Source organism: Mauremys reevesii, linkage group 6, assembly GCF_016161935.1.
Source record: "Mauremys reevesii isolate NIE-2019 linkage group 6, ASM1616193v1, whole genome shotgun sequence".
In the NCBI taxonomy this organism is placed as follows: Eukaryota; Metazoa; Chordata; order Testudines; family Geoemydidae; genus Mauremys; species Mauremys reevesii.
The window spans coordinates 75,780,478-75,799,578 of record NC_052628.1 but is presented as its reverse complement, the minus strand read 5'-3'; the positions used below and the strand labels follow the sequence as shown (position 1 = coordinate 75,799,578).

The 19,101-nt window shown below is 42.0% G+C and overlaps 1 protein-coding gene across 3 annotated transcripts in view; it reads right to left on the bottom strand.

Annotated features, from left to right (window-relative positions):
* The window catches only part of MEGF10 (multiple EGF like domains 10), a 158,672-nt gene extending 140,353 nt beyond the window's left edge, over positions 1 to 18,319 (bottom strand). The window contains exons 1-2 of one of the 3 annotated variants that reach the window (XM_039545246.1): positions 18,023 to 18,319; positions 17,330 to 17,434 (exon numbers count right to left, since the gene is read on the bottom strand). In XM_039545246.1, coding sequence (XP_039401180.1) covers positions 17,330 to 17,348 — 19 coding nt within the window. In that variant the 5' untranslated portion in view covers positions 17,349 to 17,434; positions 18,023 to 18,319. Of the gene's footprint in view, positions 1 to 877; positions 1,172 to 17,329; positions 17,435 to 17,951; positions 17,997 to 18,022 lie in introns of those variants that run through there. The other 2 variants (XM_039545247.1, XM_039545248.1) reach the window with 2 other exon arrangements.
* Between the last annotated feature and the right edge of the window lie 782 nt (positions 18,320 to 19,101).

Here is a 19,101-nt window from a genome sequence, read left to right as displayed (position 1 = left end):
AAACAAGGTATATTATCTATAGAGAAGAAATAAAAGGATTTTTAAGTTACTCCTTCACACATACAAAAATGAAAACAAGAGGCATCTATATGTAATTTGTTACCAAATCAGGGGAAAAAAATGCTTCTGACTGTACCCAGTACATTCAAGAAAGAAAGAAAGAATACAAACACTCAACTACTATAAAGAATAAACACGGCCGTCAAACCTGTATTTAAGGAGAACCCGTCTCCAAGGTTTCCACAAACTCAGCTCCCAACAAGTGGGGAATGGCACAGACTTCAATATAAACAGCACACTTTAAACCTGACCCTCTTCTGGAGTGTCGTGAACATGTGGCACTGCCGCTCCCCCGCATCTGGGGACCTGGCAAACATTAATGCATCTGCAAACACTGAGTAACTAATAGAAGAACAGTTTGGGTGGGGAGGGGAGGAAGAATCCAAAGTTGCCAGAGGAAAAGACAACAACATCCCTGGGTAAAATATTCATGTTCGGAGCTGAATGGTGAGTCGAAAGGCGGCTGTAAATGACCCTAAGCGTGTTGCTCTCTGGACGAAATGCCCACTGTGAACCGCTCTCTAATCCACAAAGCGCCCAAAAGAAATGCAAGCGGCATACGAAGATCACCCCAATCCCAACTTGGGGGGATTTCCCCTACAACAGCAACACTTAGAGGGCTTTTACCGCGCTCCCACCGCATGCAAAGTGCTGGGAGAGCCGATACAAACCACTTGGAAACTGAGCGCAGCCAGCACAACCCCGCGCACTGCTGAGGGGCTGGAGCCCAGAGGTCAGGCACAGCCCCGCACCACACACACACACACCTTACCAAGGAGAGCACGCAAAGCACCAGGCCCTTGCCAGGCTTCCTTACCTGCCCCTGGAGATGCTGAGCTGCACCCCAGCAGCGTCCTCCTCAGGGCTGCGCGCACCCCCCTCGCAGGGCACTTGCTGCTGCGGCCGCGGCACGCTGGCTTAGCCTACAGCCGGCTGCTGCACCAAGCTGACGCCAGCATAGTGATTTGGCCCTAGGGCGAAGGGGGCAGGAGAACTAGATCCCCTCCCAGGGGTCCCGCTGGCCGCCGGGCGTGGAGGGCTCCCAGGGATGGGGAGAGCCGGAGGGGGGAGCTCAGCTGCGGCTGCTCCTGGGACAGTCACCGAGGCGCTTCTCTGCGCGAGTGCCCCCCGCTGCCGCCCCCGCTGTCCCAGGCGGGCTCCTGGAACCTGCTGCTCCCCTTTGTGACACCACAGCGCGCCTCGGCCAATGGCAAGTGCCCCGCCGCCGCCGCGCTCGAGCGAGAGGCGTGGAGTTCCCAGCCCCGGGGAGAGGCTGGGAGACGGAGCAGAGGATGCTACTGCTGCTGCTGCTGCTGCTGCTGCTGCCGCCTCCAGCCTGGCCGGCCGGCGTGAAACACCCCCTACCCACCCACACCCTGCCCGGTGACATGCCCCTCTCCCCCGGGCAGGGAGGCGCCCGTAGCTAGAGCGGCCCCACCCGGAGCCAGGGGACACACGCCAGGAGATTTGCAGGCAGGACAGAAAGGGACCCCGCGGCAGCCGTCAGCCGTAGGTAACGGGCCGGCTCTCTGCGCTGGGCAAGCTGTGCTCAGCTTTGCACTCCCCTGAGCCTGAGGCTGGCCAGGGGCCGGGCTGCTACTCCAGGCAAGTTGGAGCAGCCTGAGAGCTCCCATGCCCGGCCCAGGCAGGCCCTAGGGCCCAGCCACTCCGCCGAGGCTTGCAGGGATGCCCTAGACATGACTTCTTGCCCCAACACAGAGGACGCACTTACAATGGCAAAATGCCACCCAAGGCCCTGGGGGAAGACTCCTCAGGGGTCAAATCAGCCAAGGCACAGCAGGGCCAGGGATTTGGCATGCAGTATCTAGGGGGAAATCCTGGCTGCCTGAAAGTCAATGGGAGTTTTGTTCAGACTTTCTTTCACACCAAGCATAGATGCAGGACAAAGCTACATAGGATGGTCTGGACTTTAGGCCTACTATTGGTTTCTCATAGCTCTCTCTCTCATGGAGGGGCAGTTTGTTACATAGTACCAGCGCATTTCTGGTGACAGCCAAGGAAGGAGCGTGCACGCACACACACACACACACAGTATTATAAATGAGCCTTTGTACTGCAATATGACAAATGTTCCTATTCAGGAAGGATGCTTTCTTGGTGCTCTCCACACTCAGCAGTCCCACCCTTTTTTAAGGCAAATTATCGTATTTCTATTTTATCCCTTTATTAAGTTCTCCCATATCACTATATTTCAGTGGAGTTAAAAGATGCATCCTTACTTTTCTCTGAAAATATTTTCAAGCGATCAGAGGTTGAACCTTCTTCACCCTTCAAAGAGTAATAGGTAGCCCTGAAAACAAAAACCCATTCATAAAAGTGGGCAGCCTATAGTCACTTCGTCATACAGCGATGGCCAGAACAACTTCAAGGCTTTCAGAGGTAGGCACAATACAACCCCCTCTAATAATGTAAAGTGCGGAGAACGAGCAGCTACTCTTAGCATGGTTGCTGCCCAGAAAACAATATTTTAATTTTATTTTGAATATAGTTCGGACAGATAATAATAAAGAAAGGCAGTGACTAAAATCCCCCAATACACGGTAATATTGGCAAATCTCCTACCTTGCAAGTTATACATCTACTGTATTTATGACAAATAGGTAGGGTGGCTGTCTTTGCACATTGGTAAGACGTGTATAGCTTTTTATGCCAAGCAAAGTGTTTATAATTTTGTAAATTAAGTTTTCATTTTGGAAAGTATCTAGAAATTAGAGTTATGAAAACTCCACTCTGTATTGAGAGAAGTGACAAAGTGAAGCATTTGTGCTCTGTGGTTGAAGAAATTTCTTTGAAAATAGTGCCACCTGCTGTTTGCAACAATCTTTTCAGTATTGGTACCAAATCCTATTGCTTGGGTTCATTACAGTAATAAGAGTAGTCATTATGTTAGACAAAGAACATTTAACTTTTTTTATTTAATGTGGTAAAAACTCCTTGCCAATACTAATGTTAGATTTTTTTTAAAACTATAACTGTTGTAGAATTACACAGATTGCATTTATTCCTCTCTCCGCCACCATCACCCCTGACCCCCCCCCCCCCCCATTTATATGCTGAAAATTAACCACACTTTGTGGATCCCTACAGAAAGAAATATTTCTGGCTAAGATAATGTCAGAGAAAAATAGACTGAGCTGAAGACTGTGAGAGTCTCAAAATGCTATGGCTAGGAACTGTCTTTTCCTTTGTGTGTGCGCTCAGTGCCTAACAAAGTGGGTCCCTCATCCTTGACTAAGGTTAGTGGGCACTATCAGAATACAAATAAATAAATAAATAAATAATAATAAGAGACTTTTTTAAATGTCCTCTTTAGTACTGGCAAAGTACAGGAACAAGTAATATCAGGTACAATTTTTGAAACCAGAAACATCAATACCAGTCAAGATTTATGTAACCATAACAAAAAGGCAGATTTTATTACCTTTACTCATATTAAATAGTATCTCATGAGCAGTTCTACTGATTTCAATAGGGCTGCTTGTAGAGGTTCTTTTCAACATGTGTAAAAGTGGCAGACTCAGGTGAAAAATAAGTGACAAGAGAAATACTTAAAAAGACTATTTAGCCACAGGAAATCCTTGATATTCTGTCACAAATTCTGTGAGTAATGATGAATACTTTTAAAGTTAAAAAAAATCCACGGTCACATTGTCTTGCTTAGAAATACCTGTTTCCATTAACATAGGTGTTTTTTACTGATTTCAACTCTAAGGAATTAGAATCACAAAGCATTATTAAATAAATAAGGTGAGAACTGACAAACTCATAAAACAAAACTAAAATTTTCCTGCTGACATGCTGCACTTAAATTAAATATCCCTATAATGGCTAGATTTTTTTCAACGTATTCAGAACAATGTAGCACATCTGATCATAAGCACTGAAGATGATAAACTTTTGATGCAATGGTATCACTCATATTTAGTTTGCTACCTATTAACTGCCTTTATGGGAGAATCTTTCCTGGACTTTCTGCTTTCCAAGCAGCTGATCTCCAATTTGCATTTGGACTGTTTGTTCCCTCCCTAAGTGCATGACTTCAAATTTATTTGGATTTTGAAACTCATCTTGTTGCAGTGCATCACCTATTCTAATCCCTCCAAGAAATGGTAGCTTTGTAGTTGAATTCTGCACTCATATGCATTTAGAATCATAGACTTTAAGGTCAGAAGGGACCATTATGATCATCTAGTCTGACCTCCTGCACAATGCAGGCCACAGAATCTCACCCACCCACTCCTGTATCAAACTTGTGTCTGAACCATTGGAGTCCTCAAATCATGGTTTAAAGACTTCAAGGTGCAGAGAACCTTCCAGCAATTGACCAGTGTCCCACGGTTCAGAGGAAGGTGAAAAAAAACCCAGCTTCTGCCAATCTGCCCTGGAGGAAAATTCCTTCCCAACCCCAAATATGGCGATCAGCTAAACCCTGAGCATGTGGGCAAGATTCACCAGCCAGACAACCAGGAAAAGAATGAAAATAGACGTTTCCGTCCAACATATTACTGGCATGAAATCCCCACTGGTGACAAAGTGGAGATGCCATGGCTTATATACTCAAAAACCAAGAATGCTGCATACTGTTTTTGTTGCAAACTCTTCCAGTCTAATGTTCCAGCCACACTGGGTTCTACAGGAACAAAGGACTGGAAAAATCTGGCTAGAAATCTGGCATGCCATGAGAAGGCAGCAAATCACCAGAGAGCATTCCATAGGTGGAAAGAGCTTGAGATGAGACTAAGGTTAAAGGCCACCATAGATGATCAGCATCAAGAGAAGATTGCATCAGAGTCTCTTTACTGGCAAAATATTCTGAAAAGGCTCATTGCCATTGTGAGAATGCTCGCTACCCAAAACCTAGCACTGCATGGCACTTCAGATTAGCTGTATGTGCCAAACAATGGAAACTTCCTTAAAATTGTGGAGCCGATGGCTGAATTTGATGCTGTACTCCAGGAGCATCTAAGAAGAGTGTTCACACACCACTACCTTGGAAAAACAATTCAAAATGAGATCAAAGTTACTGGCAACAAAAGTCAAACAGCAGATCTGAAGTCAGCAAGATATTACTCTGGTATTCTGGACTGCACACCTGACATCAGCCATATAGAACAAATGACTTTAATGGTGTGTTTTGTAACAACAAACAAACAAACAAACAAACAAACAAACAGAACCTAGTCAAAATGTCCCTGCAATGGTGACTGTCAGAGAGCATTTTCTAGAATTAATTGACACTGATGATACTACAGGAGCTGGTATGATAAATGTGCTTCTTAAAAAGCTGAAAGATATGGGAATTGCGATAGCCGACATGAGAAGTCAGGGCTACGATAATGGTGCCAACATGAGAGAAAAGAACAGAGGAGTGCAGACATGGATCCGAGAGTTAAACTCTCAAGCTTTTTTTGTCCCATGCAGTTCTCATTCATTGAACTTGGTGGTCAGTGATGCAGCATCATCTTATAGTGAGGCTGCTGAATTTTTTAATGTAATTCAAAGCATCTATGTATTCTTCTCTGCATCAACTCATCAATGGCAAATTTTGAAGCAACATCTGGGAACATCCTCTCTGACACTGAAACCACTGAGTGCCACACAAAGTTGAGTGGAGGCAATAAAGCCTATCAAATTAGGAAGATGGCAACTATGGCATTATCTATTATGGAGGGAAATGCTATGACAGGAACTGTTCGTGGGAGAACAGTGGCAGAAGGAAATAGAATCACCAGAAACATACATAACTTCAAATTTCTGTGTGGCTTAGTGTTGTGGCATGACATACTGTTTGAAATAAATGTTGTAAGAAAGAGACTCCAAGGTGTTGACCTTGATACATCTGGAGCAATGGAACAACTGGACAAAGCTAGTGTCTTACCAGTCAGATGAGGGATTTCAAAACGTTCTGAAGAGTGCACAGAAGTTGGCAGAGGAACTTCACACTGAAGCTATTTTCCTACTCATTCAAGAATACAAGAGTCACCAAAGAGGACATTTTGATTACGAGGCATGGGATAATCCCATAAGAGACCCCAAACAACAATTCAAAGTTGAATTCTTTAACCAGGTGCTAGATTGTGCAATACAGTCAGTTGAAGAACGTTTCATGCAGCTCAGGGAACACAGCAGTATATTTGGGATGTTTTATGATATTCCAGAACTCCTCTCTATACCTGAAGAAGACCTACACCAGCAATGCAGGGCACTAGAAACAGTGTTGACACATGATGACATGTGCGATATTGATGCAAGTGATTTAGGTGATGAACTGAAAGCCATTTCAAGATACATTTCATCAGGATCAACTCCAAAGACGGTTCTGGAATATATGTGCACAAATAAGATGACCACCCTCTTTCTAACTGCTTTTGTGCTCTGCGCATACTTCTAATACTTCCTCTAACAGTTGCCAGTGGAGAACGCAGCTTCCCCAAGCTGAAGTTAATAAAAACACATCTACGCTCCACAGTGACACAGGAAAGGCTGGTCAGCCTTGCAGCCATCTCAATAGAGCATGAGCTGGTCCAGACTGTGAACCTTCAGGAAGCAGTTCAAATCTTTGCAACCAAGAAGGCATGGAAAGCACCACTTTGATTATTCAAACTGATAAAAATACCAGTGGTTACTATTCAGACAAGAAAAGTTACATTTGCTGTTCAGGCATTTGAAAGTTAAGTGTAACTTAAAATTGAACAAGGCATTTTAAGTTGTTACTTCTCCTTTATTGGGGTAGGTAGCAGAGCAGTATTATGAAAGGAGTAGAACAGGAAGAAGGCAGAATTGAGACCTTTCAAAGTTTTGGCCCAAGCAAGGGGGTATGAGGGCATCATTTGAGCTCCCTGCCTCAGGTGCCAAAATGTTGTGGGCCGGCCCTGCACCCCTTCTTCTAAATGGAAAAGCACCAGGTTTAAGATGGATTCCAGTACCACGTGACATGGTCACATGTCCTGTGAGACCTCAAGCCTCCATTCTTTCTGGCCAGACTCACATGAACACAGGAAGACTTATAAGTAAACAGAGCCAGTTACAACCAATTATCCTGGTTAATGGGAGCCATCAAATTTCTAAACCACCATTAATGGCCTACACTTTGCATAGTTACAAAAGGACTTCAGAGTAATACTTCCTATTTCTAGCTTCGGATACAAGAATGATACATTCATACAGATAGGATGAACATACTCAGGCCTTGGCTACACTTGCACATTATACCACAATAAAGCCTCTCAGAGCGCTCTACCTTACTCCCCGTCCACGCTGGCAAGGCACGTAGAGCACTCTGACTCCCTGGCTAGAGCACTCCTGGTACTCCACCTCCCTGAGAGGATTAACAGCTGTTGCGTATTGGGTGAGACGCTTCAGTGCCAGTGTAAACGAGAAGTAATGTTACAATGCTCTAATTGACCTCCGGAAACATCCCATAATTCCCTTAACTGAAATGGCCTCTCTTGTCTTTGTTGTGAACTCAGGATGCAGAAGTGCCCTTTCAAAGCTCCATTTCGGAGTGCCGGATGCTTATCTGGTCTGAGAAAAAAAAACCAAACAGTGAGCGAGAGAGAGGCAGGGGAGCGAGAGGGGTCTGAACTTACAAGACAGCGTGCTGACACACTCAGCACCCCAAAAACCCACTCTCTCTCCCCCCACACTCCCCGTCACCCTCCACCCCACCCCACCCCACCCCTCATTTGAAAAGCATGTTTCAGCCACTTGAACGCTGGGATAGTTGCCCATAATGCACCACTCCCAGTGCAGCTGCAAGTGCTGCAAATGTGGCCACGCCAGTGCACTTTCAGTGTGGACAGACTGGAGCGCTTTCCCTAGTGCGCTCTCCAAAGGCTGGTTTAACTTAAAGCGCTCTACAGCTGCAAGTGTAGCCAAGCCCTCAGTAGATTATAAGCTTTGTAATTATATCTTACAAGAGACCTTTTGCATAAAGCATATTCCAATTACTTTATATTCACACTTACAAACATATTTCCATAAAACATATGGAGTACAACATCACAATGGGGCAAACAGCAAAACACAGGAAAAGGAGATTCTTGCATTGAGTATCACCTCCCTCCATGAATAGTCTCATTGGCTTTAACACAACTAATTGCAGAGTAAAGGACTACTCAAAAAAAATCTGAATCTTTTGGGTGTATTTGAAGAAAGTAAGCTTGCAACTTTCTCTTTAAACACATCAAAACATTAGTCACATTTTTCCTAGTATTCATCATCAACTTAGCTCTCTGCACTAATTTGGATAGAATTTATTGTTAGGATCAGAGGAATTAATGGAATTTAGCCATTCACAAATATCAATTACAAGTCAGACAAGGTGGGTAGTACCCTGAGACCCATTAGGCTACAACATTGCACATAATTACCAGTTGGTTTCCCCAAAGAGCAAGATGTTTTGCAAGCTATATTTCCTTATAAGAACAACCCCCACTGTCTTTAGAAAATATTAATTCTTAGAAAAATATTAATACTTATCACTTTTATAGTTCTGCATCTTCAAAGTATTGTTGCCTCTTTTCGACCAGAGTCCCTGGTCAAATTTCAGGGCCCTGGGAATGTTCCATTTGAAAATTGAAATCAGTGGAGTCTGGTATTTTCTTTGATGCAATCTTGTTTATTTAAAACAAATGTACAACGTTTTGGGTCTCTGAACACAGAATGAATCAAATAGCAAGAAAACAAGTTCTTTTGCTCACAACACCAAGAACATCACTTCAGTCTCCACCCTTGACCTAAAGCTTCAGGTTTCTCCTAGGACACCATGCTTCTTCTGGCTGGCTGTCTCTCAGGGCTTGTCTGCACTATGGAGGCCATAGCAGCATAGCTACACCACCACAGTGATGCACATTACAACATCAGAAGCATTTTTTCTATTGCTATATTAACTCTACCTCCATGAGCAATGGCAGCTAGGTTAATCAACGCATTCTTCCATTGACAGTCAGGTCTATACCAGGGATTCAGGCAGCACAGTTATGGTGGCTCCAGGGTGTGTAATTTTTCATACTCAAGTGATGCAGCTATGTCAAGTTACATTTTGAGTGTAGATCAGGCCTTAGTCACTCCCAGATTTTTTTGTTTGTTTCTTCTGCCTTTCCACACACCTCTACCCTATCCAAAAACAATATTCAGCAAAAGCCCTCCAATTCACTCAGTCCAAACTCCTGGGTGGTTTCACAACTCCCCTTTGCCTTTTGGGTGGAGGAGGAGTGTTTCTGATCAATTAACATATCTGTCAGGATGAATTAAAGGGTGCATTCACACCAAACTAAAAGAGGTTCGTGATTCATGAAGTCACCCCTACTTCTCAGCATAACAGTATTAACCAATCAACTCTCATAATACCTCTGTGAGCTGGATAAGTATTTATCCCCATTTTACAGGTGCAGAAAATTTCAAGGGGTGAGCCAGGGCCAGAGTCAGAATTGCTTAACTCAGAACATGCTGTTTCCCATTTTTGTACTTAGTACATTAGACCACACTGCCTCTAGATCAGGGGTCGGCAACCTTTCAGAAGTGGTGGGCCGAGTCTTTATCTACTCACTCTAATTTAAGGTTTCGCATGCCAGTAATACATTTTAATGTTTTTAGAAGGTCTCTTTCTATAAGTCTATAATATATAACTAAACTATTGTTGTATGTAAAGTAAATAAGGTTTTAAAATGTTCAAGAAGCTTCATTTAAAATTAAATTAAAATGCAGAGCCCCCAGACCGGTGGCCAGGACCCAGGCAGTGTGAGTGCCACTGAAAATCAGCTCATGTGCCGCCTTCGGCACCCATGCCATAGGTTGCCTACCGCTGATCTAGATCGTTTGGATCGGTTTTCTAATTGATTAATTTAGAACAATGTATTTTTCCTTTTTCTTTCTCCTTAACCAAAGAAGGGCTATAACATTGCTCAATTAACACACACTAAATGGTTTAAAAATGTATTATGTATAAATGCATAATTTTATAAATTTAGTTACCACAGATTGACTCAGTTTGAGTTTTAAGCAGACTTATCCAAAATGCTACGATCATTTGCTCACATTGAGTTGCACAGTCTTCCCACACAAAGGTCGCTATTACAAAAATCAGCATTTTCAACAGCAGGGCAATCGTGAAGTAATTCAGCTTCTGAACACAGGAGAAAACCGCAGCATCTTAGATGCTACCATGTAGTAAAAGTGTGTTTAATTAACTTTTTAATGATGACTGCACACTGTGCATAAACCTGGAATCATTACAGGAATAAGAATGAGATTGTGTCAGGTCTATGCTCCAACTGTAGTACTGGTGTACTGGAACTCACGGAAACCCCAGCCAGCCCTGGCTTAAAAACGATCATAAAAATTAGGAAGATCAACTTTTTTGCCTTTGGGGGGGCCACACTACACCAAGTGATAGACAGGTAAACAAAAAAAAAATTCAGATGGCCTTCAAAACCCACACACTAAGACTTACGTTTCAAAATCATGCAAGTCAAACACAGTGCTAGCCTCCCACTATACTTGGCAAATGTTTCAGGAGCAAAGTATAGACACTTCCAGCAGAGGGCATCTTAATCTCAGTTTATTTGCCAAATAGTATTGACTCCATACTTGGTTATGCTTATGACAACTTGTTTTTGCTTAAATAGGAAGACTAATGAATACCTACCCCATTATGCTTCTCTGCAAATGCATTCCCCTTGCTACATAGGGTTTATCATACAGTTTTTAGAATCCCCTATTTAAATTATTGACAGCATTTCACTGAGATATATAGAATACTTTTTCTCATACTGAGTAGAACACAGAAAATTTTTCCTATTCTAAATTATCTTCCATTACATATTGGGAAAAATATACATAAAAATATACCTTTAAAATACTCTTTTAAAAAGAAATATATACACAGATAATTAACATAGTATAGGAGATATTTGGTATGTCACGACAGAATAAAAGATCACAAACTTGGGTCAGAATTACTCAATGTTCATACTGTTGAGTTATGAATAAGATTGACTGCACCTTTAAAACATAGGATACTTTTTTTGTGATTCACACTATGGTTTCAGTGATGATATTTTCCTTCTTTATGATGGAACGTGCTGAAAATATGATTTAAAACAAGTGTTTTTCTTAAACTAGAAATAAAAATATATAATATGATATACCTGTTTTTATTATTTACTGAGAAAAATACTAAGGAATACATTCAGATCACAAGCGTGAAATGATCAGATATTTTTCCATATAAATAGCATTTTAAATGAATAGTATTCAGTCCCACTACTTGAATTGCTGAGATAAATTGACTGCATGATGATGTCTTTGATCAAGTCTGTCTTTTCATTTAGAGAAAACATTCAAATTATAATGTGGAACATCTGGTTTCCACATAAAGCTCAGAATTTACTTTCTCTTGTGAACTTCTTATCTGAAAGTTTCACAAAGGGGATATTCTCAGACCATGTCAGCATTTCAAGGTTTTTAAATGCAGTTTTAGCAATGAGCCAGGTGCTCAAGCCACTGCCAATTATTGGGATGGAATATTGATTACCGTGCTTATTGCCAAGAATAGCACCTGTAAGCCTTTGTACCAGCCTTAGCATCACTAAGGCAAAGCTGGGGGAGGGAGTGGTCACAAGGTGTGGGCTTGACTGCATTTTACCTGATATGCTGGGGTAGACGTCTGTGAAAAACAGGAAGCCTGTCTATATTTGACTTCTGGTGCATGTGTGTCAGGGTTCATGAGACTCTGCAAAGGCACATCTATATAAGAGCTTTAAAAGTGCTTGCTTAATAGTTTTTCTTTGGTTGACTTGTTGATATAATTGTAAAAGTTACTAACATAAAAGGGGTAGACAGGTCTGAGGGATTTGTATTTGACCTTTTGGACATCTCTTGGAATCCCCAGCGACAGGCAGCTAGCTGGCCACCTGAACCTTGTTGTTTGACCACTCAAGACCCCTCCAGAGCATGGGTAACTATTGTTTGGGGGTGCTCTGGAACCTGTTATGTTTGTATGTTCTTGAGACTAAATAAAGCAGGGACTTTGAGTAAATGCATTCTGGAGAGAGTGCTGGAGACTAACAAAGTAAAGGCTTTAAGTAAAAGCACTTGACTTTTTGTGATTTATGCCAGCCATATAGCAGATTGAGGTGCTGCATCTCCCTTGGTTTATTTCCTGATACCACCTCGCAGAGAGTAAAGTTTCCAAGCGCTTTGGGTTTAGGTAACCATGGGTAACAAAGGGACTAACAGGAAGATAGCAGATCAGCCTGAAGAAGGTGATAGTCTGTTAAGAAAGCTGATTTACTAGGGGTAGGACCTGTATATGTGAAGTCTTAGAACTGTGAAGAGACAGAGATCAGAAACAAATACGGCCACTGCCTGGAATACCTGTGCCTGGAAGGTCTAATATAAAGTTGACAGAGTTCTCTTTGAGTTCTCCTTTTATGTGCATATGAGTGGCACAGGTAGTGATGTCTATAGTTAAGGTTACCCAATACTTACTATTCTTAATGACTTCTTTGTTTCGGTCTTCACCAAGAAGTCTGAAGGAATGCCTAACATAGTGAATGCTAATGGGAAGAGGGTAGGTTTAGAGGATAAAATAAAAAAAGAACAAGTTAAAAATCACTTAGAAAAGTTAGATGCCTGCAAGTCACCAGGGTCTAATGCAGGGGTCGGTAGCCTTTCAGAAGTGGTGTGCCAAGTCTTTATTTATTCACTCTAATTTAAGGTTTTGCATGCCAGTAATACATTTTAATGTTTTTAGGAGGTCTCTTTCTATAAGTCTATAATATATAACTAAACTATTGTTGTATGTAAAGTAAATAAGGTTTTTAAAATGTTCAAGAAGCTTCAATTAAAATGCAGAGCCCCAGACCAGTGGCCAGGACCCAGGCAGTGTGAGTGCCACTGAAAATCAGCTCATGTGCCGCCTCCGGCACGCGTGCCATAGGTTGCCTACCCCTGGTCTAATGAAATGCATCCTAGAATACACAAGGAGCTAACAGAGGAGGTATCTGAGCCTCTAGCTATTATCTTTGGAAAATCATGGGAGACAGGAGAGATTCCAGAAGACTGGAAAAGGGCAAATATAGTGCCCATCTATAAAAAGGGAAATAAAAACAACCCAGGAAACTACAGACCAGTTAGTTTCTGTGCCAGGGAAGATAATGGAGCAAGTAATTAAGGAAATCATCTGCAAACACTTGGAAGGTGGTAAGGTGATAGGGAATAGCTAGCATGGATTTGTAAAGAACAAATCACGTCAAACCAATCTGATAGCTTTCTTTGATAGGATAACGAGTCTTGTGGATAAGGCAGAAGCAGTGGATGTGGTATACCTAGACTTTAGTAAGGCATTTGATACGGTCTCGGATAATATTCTTATCAATAAACTAGGCAAATACAACTTAGATGGGGCTACTATAAGGTGGGTGCATAACTGGCTGGATAACCGTACTCAGAGTAGTTATTAATGGTTCCCAATCCTGCTGGAAAGGTATAACAAGTGGGGTTCCACAGGGGTCTGTTTTGGGACCGGCTCTGTTCAATATCTTCATCAACGACTTAGATATTGGCATAGAAAGTACGCTTATTACGTTTGCAGATGATACCTAACTGGGAGGGATTGCAACTGCTTTGGAGGATAAGGTCATAATTCAAAATGATCTGGACAAATTGGAGAAATGGTCTGATGTAAACAGGATGAAGTTTAATAAAGACAAATGCAAAGTGCTCCTCCACTTAGGAAGGAACAATCAGTTTCACATATACAGAATGGGAAGCGAGGGTCTAGGGAGGAGTATGGCAGAAAGGGATCTAGGGGTTATAGTGGACCACAAGCTAAATATGAGTCAATAGTGTGTTGCTGTTGCAAAAAAAGGAAACATGATTCTGGGATGCATTTACAGGTGTGTTGTGAGCAAGACACAAGAAGTCATTCTTCAGCTCTACTCTGCGCTGGTTAGGCCTCAATTGTGTCCAGTTCTGGGCATCACATTTCAAGAAATATGTGGAGAAACTGGAAGGGTCCAGAGACGAGCAACAAGAATGATTAAAGATCTAGAGAACATGACCTATGAAGGAGGCTAAAAGAATTCGGTTTGTTTAGTCTGGAAAAGAGAAGACTGAGAGGGGACATGATAGCAGTTTTCAGGTAACTAAAAGGAGGGATAAGGAGGAGGGATAAAATTTGTTCATCTTAGCCTCTAAGGATAGAACAAGAAGCAATGGGCTTAAACTGAAGCAAGGGAGGTTTAGGTTGGACATTAGGAAAAAGTTCCTAACTGTCAGGGTGGTTAAACACTGGAATAAATTGCCTAGGAAGTTTGTGGAATCTCCATCTCTGGAGATATTTAAGAGTAGGTTAGATAAATGTCTATCAGGGATGGTCTAGACAGTATTTGGTCCTGCCATGAAGGCAGGGGACTGGACTCGATGACCTCTCAATGTCCCCTCCAGTCCTATGAATCTACAACCCTGCTCTCGGTTGCTTATAACTTTGCCAGACTTTAACTATTTGGACTGAAGTTCTCCATGCTGGGTGTCTGCCTCAGGATGAATATTTCTGGAAAATTTCAGCAAAAATGGTTCAGCCATATCCCAGAATGAGATAAGGGAAAATACATTGTTCTACCCATATTAAAAAAATTCTCACAATCATTTTATTAAGAAACTCTAGCATCTCTGTACTTGAAACTTGGCAGGATGGGGTCACCCTGTGGTCTGGAACATGTCTTTTCTGTCCCTGTGAAAATCCATCCAAATTTGGCCAAGTTATAAGCCTCTGAGAACCACTGTTCTTACATGCTCAGTAGAGACTTGTTAAATTCTCCAACGTTTCTGTCTGTACTGAATATGTACCAGCCCAGGGCTGCAGAAGTCAAGCAAGACTTCCCCTGAAATTACTGATGCCAGGGTCCAGGGACTGTTTCTCCTGAGTTCTCAGTGCCTTCCCCCTCCCCTCCTGTCTTGATCCCCTCTCCCCCCTCCCAGGATCCAGGGAGCAGGAAGTTGTTTGACTGGAATTCAAAGGGGTAAGGTGTTGAGCAGGAGACTAGGAAAAGGTGTTGATGGGGTTTAATATGGAGACTGGGGTTGGGATTGAGACAAGGAGCTGAGAATAGACTAGAGCGGGGTAGGCAATCTATGGCACGTGTGCCAAATGCAGCCCGCGAGCTGATTTTCAGTTGCACTCACACTGCCCAGGTTCTGGCCACCAGTCCAGAGGGCTCTGCATTTTAATTTAATTTTAAATGAGGCTTCTTAAACATTTTTAAAACCTTATATACTTTACATACAACAATAGTTTAGTTATATATTATAGACTTATAGAAAGAGACCTTCTAAAAACGCTAAAATGTATTACCGGCATGTGAAACCTTAAATCAGAGTGAATAAATGAAGACTCGGCACAGCACTTCTGAAAGGTTGCCGACCCCTGGGCTAGATGATAGACAAGGATAGGCTAGAGAAGCCAGGGATGGAAGGGATCAGACTTTGTTGGGGTGGGGGAGGCACAGAGTCAGGGGGAAGCAAAGACAGAAGAGTCTGTAACCACTAGAGAACACTCTTCCTCAGAACCTGGTATAGAGTCAGAGTTTAAGGCCAGAAGGGACCACAAGATCATCTAGTCTGGCCTTCTGTATATATCATAGGCTACCAACACCACCCTTACACTAAACCCAGCAACCAACCCCAGAATTCAGGAGTCTCAAGATTCCTCTGCTGTCAATATAGCTCCACATAACTGAATTTTTGTTTTTTCAGTTTGCTTTATTAAAAAGCCAGGAAATTATACACACGCAAACTATTTTAAAGAACATTAAGGTTGCAGAAGTACAATCTTAATTTGGCCCCCTTGTATGTATGCATTATATGATACCGTCTCTAATTACATGATCACTTCCTTCCCCCGTTGCTCCCCCCAACCCCCAGGAGCCAGGTAACACTTCTGTACTTTGATGTATCCCAAAAATTACAGTTGGTATGATCCTTCAAACATGTAGGATATTGGTGTGCTTTCTGTTACTCTGTTAACAAATATACTTTCCTTAAACATACTAATATCAAATCTCATCATGCACAGGGCCTAATCATGTCCTACTAGGTGATAACATGGTTTTGTAAACAATTTTGTAACATGGCTAGGCCTTATTTACATTGAGATATGAAATGATCTTATTCCCATCCTAACAAGAACCAATTTTAAACGTGACTCTAGCTTACTAAGGGGAACTCTAGCGCAGATGCATTCTTAAGGGTTTTGTAATAAGAATACATATAACTGACGTTGTTAGCAAACATTTGATACCATACATGTGTTTCCTAACAGTCAAGGTTAGATGTAAGTAGAACACAGCAGTTTGTATTAAAGCACAGAATTCACCTGATCTTGATTGAGACTGCATGCAGTTCTAACCTGTCAGGATTCTAGAATGGGGTATTCTAGCCAACCATAGAAATGAAGTTTGGAGATGAGAAATGGCATGAATGAGATTAGGAGAGGTTGAAATCATTCTGTAATTTTGAAGGAAATAGACACCAGAGTAACTATAATGATGCTGTGTTCCTACAAAGCAGTGTTTCCTTGCTCAGGCAGAAGCTGTTTTCAGATGGGAGAGGAAGTAACATTTGTTTTCAGCCCAGAGGATATGAAACAGGGTAAAGTACCATAAAGCACCATAGCAACCAGTCTACCTCTCTCTGTTTGTGCTTTTGGACTTAAGACCAGAGGGGCAGCAAGAAATTATTCAGGTTGATAATAGGTTTGGCTCTAGAGTAATCAGGGGAAGGAAAAATGGAGACTGGGAAATATAGATAAAAAGGAATGAAAGGAAGTCAGGAAGAAGCAAGAAAAAAAATGGAAAAATATAGAGAGATAGTGGGGGAAGTCAGAGAAGTAAAGCGAACAGGGAAGAAGGAAGGAATTAGTAAAAAGAGCGAGAGAGAGCATGCACAGTGAGGGAGGATAGCGGTCTAAAAGCTGGAACACAAGAGAGAAGCAGCAAAAGCAGTTTTTGAGCTGCCATGTTCTTCAAAGAAATCTACATTGTAGTTCCAAATAGCTCAGATGATTTCCCTCATTCTGGCAAGGAAGTGTTTACAATCAATCAGTCCTATACACTTATTAGTATGAACATATGTGACTTAATTTTGGTCATCATTAGCAGTGTATTGTTAAGATTAAGTGATATCAGATAGAAATAATATAATTTAAAATCACTGACTGCTGCCATTTAACAGAGATTCTACTCACCAGTTATTTCTCCTAACATAGCTCCTTCTGTTCTGTTTATCTGTGAGGAGCTTGGAGACAAACTGGGACTAATGGTCTTCAAAGAATTGTAGAATTAAAAAAAATCTGTTGAGGAAAAATATAAGCAGTCATAGGCAATATCATCACTATCTATAATAATATGATCTGTCTAGACAAAAATAATTTCAGTCTACTACATTCAGTGCTACATTTCAGACTTTTTGTACTGTGTAAGGGTTGCAGTACATTCTAGCTTTATCTTGAAAATGACCTTCCCTGACTTGATCATGAGTTAAACCATGGGACATAATCAAGTGGAAAATAATACCTGCTGTTGCTAAAGAACTGCTTAACATTCAATGCACAACAAAATATGTGTGGTAGATAGTCACAAGCAGTCTTATAAGATATATTGCATCAAAACAAATTAAATTAAAATAAAATAACTTGGCATATTGGATTTTGGAACTATGCAACATCTACTGTATACAAAAATACTCTTTAAATTTCAATGATCCTCAGAAAGAGAAAAAAATTTCTCGTGCTTGTGCTATTTGCTATATTACATACCACTGCTTATCATACTCCCCATAACAACAACAAAAAACCTAAAAGACCTTACCATAAGTACAACTCTCTAAAATTAAAATGTAATATCATATTCTTCTATGGCACCATACCAGGGTAGCTTACCAGTGGGCTTGAGAACCTGGGCCTCAGCCAGCCCTGATTAAGATGAATCTCATCTGAGAAGGATCAAGTGATCCCAATACAGCAGGAAACTGTAGGGAGAAGTGGTTGAGAGAAGTAGCTGACAGAGGCTAGAGGTCTGGTAGTACACTGGGGCGTGCTCAGGAAACAGAAGACTGAGAAGCTGTAGCTGGCTTGAAGAAGCAACAGCAGGGAGTGAAATTGGCTCCTGCAGAGACTTTGAACTGTGACCCAGCTCTGGGAAAGAGTGTGGGGAACCTCCCAACTGAGGGAGAGAAACACTAAACTGAGGTTGGGGCCAGGTGTACCCCAATAAATTGGACCCCAGGTGGGGAATGTTTGTAATTTTCCTGGGGACTGTGTGGAACTTGTTTAAGGAACCTAGCAAAGGAGACAACAGGGGTGGAGTGCTGCAGAGACACACCACGAGGGGGCACACAGGAGGCAGTAAGCAGCCACTGTGTTACTTTTACTCCTCTTGCAGATGGGTAAAATGAGCCTTTGACAGGTTAACTGACTTGCTTGAGGTCAAGCTGAAACTCATTGGGAAAGCTGAAAATAGAGCACAGAAGTCCTGACTCCTAGTGCCCTACTCTCTAATATTGGATGACAATACCTCCCATGTTATAAATATGCTTCTTTCACTTGGAATCCTGCGTACAAATCTCTTTAAAACCCCCAACCTGTAGTGATTGCCTAGGTTGATATTTTTTTTTCTGTGCAGCCTGTTGACAGAAAAAGGTTTGCTTGGTGATTCTTGGGCAAGTCACTTAACCTCTCTGCTTGCTCAGCTGTAGAATATGCTTAACAGTAACTTGAATCTTACTGAATGTGATAAAATCTAATTAAGAACCATCCTGGTGGCAGCACTTCATTTGTATAACATTTGATTCTGTAGCTCCCAACAATAATGCCTCCTGCAACACTGCTTTCACTTACAGTAACCTCCCCACAGCTGCTAATGTGTTCCTCTGCAGCCCAGAATCCTCAGCACTGAGCACGACAAGCACTCTCCATTCCTAGCCCCAATCCTTTTTCTCCAATTCTCAGTTCTACCCAGG